This window comes from Helianthus annuus, chromosome 5 (assembly GCF_002127325.2).
Source record: "Helianthus annuus cultivar XRQ/B chromosome 5, HanXRQr2.0-SUNRISE, whole genome shotgun sequence".
NCBI lineage: Eukaryota > Viridiplantae > Streptophyta > Magnoliopsida > Asterales > Asteraceae > Helianthus > Helianthus annuus.
The window spans coordinates 9,847,154-9,854,284 of NC_035437.2; the positions used below are offsets into that span (position 1 = coordinate 9,847,154).

Genomic DNA, 7,131 nt, shown 5'->3' on the forward strand with positions numbered 1-7,131 from the left:
CAGCTTTTGAAACCCAACCCTACAACACGCGAAGCATCGCTTCTATCCGAGGGTACCGATGATCCAGCGATATACCATGATGGTGTTACGAAGAGGAACTGCACGACCTACAACCTCCGGTGGAAACCGTGGTCATTGGATTTAAGTGGGAGGCATTTCTTGGACGGTACCGAAGGCACCAATTAGACCGATCACAAGGGCCTTCAGTGCACCCTTGTTTCAATAGAGCTAACCATGTGAAGGCATCGCTAGAATGGAACTTCCGAACGAACACGGGATTAGGAGAACTATACCCACGCATCCCTGTAGACGAACCTTATCACTTTCACTTGTCATCGCCGCTAGAAGAGAAGCAGTCACAGTTACACGCGTATGTCGTTTTGCAACACTAACCTTTACCCACCAAACTCTGTTTTGGACAAATGATACACTCGCGCGACCGCAATATAACGAACCTCCCTGTTGTCCCATGCCGCCATGCACCACTACTGGAAATTACTTCTTGACAACAAATTTGCTGGCCAAATCCTTCGGATGTTTAATGGACCCCTGTTTCGCTCGAATCTTCGTACGAACCTCATTAATTCCCTGTTCCCTTGATTGGCAACCGATATAACAAAACGCTAGCAACCATACCATGATTTTCACCGATCACAAGAATAGCCCCCAGGCGTTGTAAAGTATCTATAGATCGAGTTCGTCGGAACTCACTTCAAGCCATTGTTTTAGATCAATTTTCGGGATGAAAATTCTTTCAAGTAGGGGATGTTGTGACACCCCGCGAAAACGCTTAACAAAACTAGCTTCCTCAGCAACTGTTTGCTAAATTTCGGGACGAAATTTCCTTCAAGTTGGGGATGATGTGATAACCCGAACATTCAGGTTAGTATTATGTAAATCGCTCGCGAAACCGTTTATGCCGTTTATGCATTTCTTGGCCGTTTGGGCCTCTCCTCCCCTTGGCCCGCATAGTATATCCGACCCATTCGAATTAATATTGAATTCCTTGTGGCCCACTCCTAATAATGAGCCCAAACCCACCTCGTTTTAATATTGAATAATTAACAACATATTCCCTTATTTAGTTTAAAAGGTAATCGGCCAACATATTTATGGTTTAGCCATCCGGCCCAACTCCTTCATTAATAGTTTAGATGGATTAATCAGCCCAAATTCTTATAGATATGGCATCCGTATCATACTCTAATACGAATCCTGCATAGTTTAAATCATAACAAACTCTACTCCACCCTATCTCTCTCTCTCAAATCTACATACGGCAGACGTAGGAGACCCCCCCCCCCTCGAAGAAATCATACATCTGATCGACTCGTTATTATTTGTGGTTAGTAAATTCTTCTGTGTAAAACGTGTTGACTGTATTTTGGTATGATATGATGCATGACTTCGAATTTGTTGATAATAGATACGGTAACAAGTGTTTGTAATTATGATGTAGGTGCATGTCAATAAAGTTGAACTAAGAGTACACGTAATATGGGCAGTTAGTGTGATCATGTTGATGATGTTAGGTCATGTAGTCGTCATGTGATCACCGATTAATCATCCAATTAAATTTAGTGGCTACTGAGAATGGTTTGGATTGTCAAAAGCACATGGGTAGTAATCGATGGGGTGGGGCATTAATGGAAAAGGTTGTACATGGGCAGTAGACTAAGTTAATTGTGTTGTGCATGACATTTGCGGTCCAATAGTTTTAATTGTTTTAAATATGGTTTGCTGGATAATTACATGTGATCTTTATGATGTGTGGATCATCTAGTGGACCGAATGAAGGTCCAATGGGGGGCGGCTTGGGTATTACTAATAATTAATTGTGTAGGTTGTATATCATTGGAAATTAGTTATATGTTGTGATGTTTAATCAGTGACTTAGTATATGGCCTAATAGTAGATGCGAAATAGGGTATTTAAGTTGTCTGTGATCAATTTTGTTAAACCAAGATCTGATTTAACCAGAATTTATAATCTAGAGGGTTAAAGAGTTGGACTAATTGTAAACTGGTTTGGGTTGGGTTTAAACCGCTGGGCCTGTTGGACTCCCGCCGGGTTACGGGCCGGTTGTGTCGCACATGATTGGGCCGCACATGATGTGATTTAAGGTCGGATCTTGAATGTTTGGCTTTGTTAGATATCGTGATACACATATGTTTTAACTTTGGGTCATACACATGCTAGTCGACTTTGTAGGAATGTAAATGGTGTGTTTGCGTGATAACATGTTAAGCATTGTTCGATACTTTAAATGGACGGATAGGCTGTCATGAGTTGTAGTGCATATGTGTGTTACATGAGCAATGCTTATACTTGATATGAACCTCAAATACGTGAATTAGCTGTACGTGAAAGGTGTGTTACATATGCATGTAAAACTGATCATTACCAAACACTCTTCTAGGTTGTGAGTATTGAACTTATTTAACGAGTAACTTGTCTAACCGAGCAAACCTAAGGTGAGTTCATTGCATTTCTCTAAGCATGCGTCCCGGTGGTCTGGGACAACTGGTAAACATTCGGAAGGGAAACATTGGGTAAACAACTTAATCGGTTTTGGTTATTGCCTGGAGGGCAATGGAGGTATTTAGTTGATAGCGCTAATAGGTGGGAAACCTCACACCGGGCCGTAAGGACGGGCGTGAACTAATTATCTGGGTATGGCTATGATTGTTAGAGGCACACTCCTCGGATACATATGGGCACTCTCCCTAGGGTATCTAACGAAGGCAACATAGCAATCGGTCGTTAAGGGGTACCCACTCCCCGGATACACATGGGCACATTCCCTAGGGTATCTAGCATGAGCAACATTGTATCGCAGCGTTAAATCGTATTAACATACATATGGTAACATAACTTGTTAACAAAACCTTGAACTCACCAGCGTAGTCTGACACACTTGTTTACATGCTTGTAGGTATTTATTGAAGGAACTTGGGAGCTTGCCGTCTGATGTTGCTGGAGTGGTTGTGGTCATGATAAACAATTACATTGATTTGGTTTCGATACATTTACACACTTATACATTTATGCTTCCGCTCAATACTTTGGTTTTGGTTTAACTTTTCAAACGTTACATTTATTTCAATTGGGTATTTCAATACATTATAACTTGTGTTTGATGTGATTGGTGGCTCTTTGTTGAATCGTTACACCTCCAATAGGGACACGCCCTAGGTGGTAATTTGGGGGTGTGACAGATGTCATCATGGTGTTCTTCAAGAACTTCATGTTTTGGCCTCAATCCACCGAGAATCACTTGGATCTAGCCGATTTCCACATAAACAAACCAAGATCTATCACAGATCTGAGCATTTACATGGTGTGAAGGATTGAAAGAAGGATTCCCAACTTCTTTCAACTCTTTTACACTCAATACCTTCAAGCCGGTAGAAACGGAGCTTGAGCCAACTCACTAATCATTCTAATGGTTGTGTGGTTCAAGATTCGGGTTATATCTACGAGGTTCACCGATTCCGGGTTAAACGTTAAACTACCGTTCCGAACCGTTCACCGGCCGGACTTGGGTGATTCCTGTCCGAGCAGGAGAAACAAGTAAGAACGAAGGTTCCATGGTTCAGCTCGTTGTCAACATACCTCGATATAACGTCAAACAATCATAACAGCCAAGTGTTAGTCGAGGAGGCCGACCAGGTCAGAATGCTGACCGATCGAACAGGTTGTTCGAATGAACAGCCCAACCGATCGGACATGTCAGCCGATCGACCAGGCCAGCCGATAAGTGTACCCGTTTACCCGAACCAATTACCCGATAAGTGTACCCGTTTTCCCGATTAAATACCCGATATAATTTGTTTTATATATGAAAATATGTATATACATGATATATCCATATATTTTTTATTAAGATAACTGAAAAGTCATCGAATGTCATGCACTTTCTATTTGAAATAATTGTCAAAAACTAGCATACATTATTTTTGGCATCTATGCATTTGAGTTTTTTATATACATTTAGGCATGTTATTTTATATATATTGTAGTAATTTGATGTATTTTTATAGTGATAATACTATATGTAATTGATTAGAAGTTACCGACTGATACTCGTAACCTGCGGATATACCCAACGGGTAAGTTTTTTTAGACTAACAGGTTTACCTGAAACCTGCGGGTATACCCGATACCCGACGGGTATTTACCCGGTAGAAACTCGATTGGTTTTAGGTTGGGTTTGGGGTTAGGATTACCTAAACCTGTTTCAAACCCGACCCATTGTCATCCCTAAATCAAATGAGTTTTCTTCCTATACTACACCTATATATATACATATATATAGGGGGTGAGGTTCTATAGTGAACACTAGTGTATTTGTGAACTGAGTGAACAAATCATGGTCATTGATTAACATCATCAAATCATAAAATACACTAGTGTATTTTCATCATCAAATCATGGCCATTAATTATCAATACAGAAGTGAACTAATCCTAGCTCTTAATTATCAATACAGAAGTGTAAATCAATGGCCATGATTTGATGATGAAAATACACTAGTGTATTTTACGATTTGATGATGTAAATCAATGGTCAAGATTTGTTCACTCAGTTCATAAATACACTAGTGTTCACTCTAGAATCCCACCCTATATAGGGTTAGTGAACAACCCCCTTGATTGTTCGAATACGATGTTAGAAATTTAATTTCCACCTTCAAATTTACGTGAATTCGTAAATAAAAAAACTTACGCATGTATAAAAAAATCTAATAAGCCTGATTTTGAGAGGATAAATGAATTATTTGATCTTGTAAATTCTTTTTTTTTATGTTGTGTCTTAATTACAATGAGGTTTGTATTAAAAAAAAAATTGGTTTTGATTGGTTTTTCCTTTCATTCTCACGGTTCTCGCAATATTTAGCGTTATGAAGATAACCCTCCCTAACGCCAGAAGCTATCCAATTCCTGACAAGGGTCCAACGGGTCATCCACAGCAATTGTTCAGCCTCAGGGGAGGCAGGGTTTTGTCTTTATTAGATTAGGTTTGCAATTCAGAAAGGGGTGACGGCGCAGCTTGTTGCCCATCTATCTTCTGTTTTGATGTAACTTGACAAGTGTGAATGAAAGAATGACGTATTTAGTTAAAAAAAAAAAAGAAATATGTGTTTATATAGAGGTATATATGAAATTGCCTCGATAAAACACTTTTTTTTAACTTGAAAACAATATAACTAAATAACTAATTTCTAAACTCGAACCCAAACACCTTCCTAATCACAATCGAAAATCTTGAAACACCCCGTTAGGGTTTATATTTCAGGGGTTTTCTTCAACCCCAAATTCCATAACCTTCCTTCCTTCAATCAATTACAGATCGTCATCTTCTTCACTCACAATGTTCACTCTCATCTCCAAACAACTCACATTTTCCGCCCTCAAATCACCCTCCATTCACCGTTCCCTATCATCATCAACAACAACAACAAATCTAATCAACCACAACAACTCATTCACAGTCTCATACCTCATAAACTCATGTGGGTTCCCTTTAGATAAGGCCATTTCAGCCTCCAAGTTCCTCAACTTCAAAACCCCAGATAAACCCGACTCTGTCATCCAGTTTTTCAAATCTCAAGGCTTTACACAACCCCAAATTTCCCATATCATCAGTAAGTTCCCTTTAGCCTTATCTTGTCACCCTGAGAAAAACCTTTTACCCAAGTTTCAATTTTTAACTTCGTTAGGCCTAACAAGTTCCGATCTTGTGAAAATATTAACCGCCAGACCGAAATCTTTAGGTAGAAGCTTAAAGAATCATTTAGAACCTTCCATGAGTTTGTTACGAGAGTTGCTTCAGTCAGACGATAGGACTTTGATTGCAATCAAGAGGTGTGCTTGGGTTTTGGATTGGGATTTTCAAGCGAATATGGTTCCGAATATGAAACTGTTACGCGATGTTGGTGTGCCGGGGAGTAAGATGATGTATGTGTTAACGTATCAGCCTCGGGATTTTATGGTGGGTACGGAACAGTTTAAGAGTGTTGTGGATGAAGTTGTGGGGATGGGGTTTGACCCGACCAAGACGAGTTTTATGTTGGCGGTTCACGCGATTAGGTCGATGACGAAAGTGAATTGGGAGAAGAAGATTGGGACGTATGAGAAGTGGGGTTGGTCGAAAGATGAGATCTTGATGGCGTTTAGGACGGATCCGTGGTGTATGATGAAGTCGGAAGAGAAGATTGATACGGTCATGGATTATCTTGTTAACAAGATGGGGTTTGAGACGTCTGTTGTTGCCAAGAATTCGTTGTTGATTTCGTTGAGTATGGAGAAACGGATTATTCCTAGATGTGTGGTGTTTGAGTATTGTTTGAAGAAGGGGTTAATGAAGGATAAACGTTCGTTTAGCTGGTGGTTGAGGTGTTCGGAAAGTATATTTGTTAAGAGACTGGAACGGTATGAAAAAGAAGCGCCGGGTGTTCTGAAACTGTATCGGAAAAAGATGGATCTTGCGAGTTAAGTTGATCTCATTTTTGTTGTGATTTGTCGCTTGATTCGTTAGAGCGTGAATTTGCTTATACTTTTGATCACAGATTCAATGTGTGAGATATGATCATATGTTATTAACTTATTATAATAAAGTTTTTGATTGCTAGTTCAATTCACATGAGACGAAACATGGTTATTTACTGCCTTAGTTTTAAACCGGATGTTATGGTCCGGTATTGATGGGTTGAGGTCAAGATGGTAATGCCTGTCATCGACTTCATGACACGTGGGCATTAGCCGGTTGACACCGACGGTATAACCAGTGGTACCAAGGTCTGTTGAGGCTTCGAGTCTCATAGTGAAATCTATGATGATGCCGACGTTAAAGGTCAACAGACTGTTGGTGGGTTCAGAGAGTTTACTAAAGCATAGTGCAAATCATAGTTATCAATAGTGGCTATAGGGACCCGATATAGTGCGTTATGTAGCGAAGTGACCAAGTGTCGCTATTTGGGTCATAGCGACCAATAGCGTGAATAGTGGCAGTTGGTTGTTTTTATTTTTTATGATTATTATTATTATTTTTTGATCTAAATAGCAATTACATATAGCTATATAATAGCTGGATTTATAGGTTTTTGTTAAATATACATGTAAAATAGCA

The 7,131-nt window shown here is 39.7% G+C and overlaps 1 protein-coding gene across 1 annotated transcript; it reads left to right on the forward strand.

The window, feature by feature from the left end:
* Positions 1–5,227: 5,227 nt before the first annotated feature.
* On the forward strand, positions 5,228–6,645 carry LOC110939930. Its single transcript, XM_022181496.2, has one exon. The coding sequence runs from the start codon at positions 5,374–5,376 to the stop codon at positions 6,496–6,498; it is 1,125 nt and encodes a 374-aa protein (XP_022037188.1). The 5' UTR covers positions 5,228–5,373; the 3' UTR covers positions 6,499–6,645.
* The last annotated feature ends 486 nt before the right edge of the window (positions 6,646–7,131 follow it).

Bases quoted from the DNA above. Each gene is read 5' to 3' on its own strand.
- LOC110939930 (XM_022181496.2), top strand. From the start codon at position 5,374: ATGTTCACTCTCATCTCCAAACAACTCACATTTTCCGCCCTCAAATCA.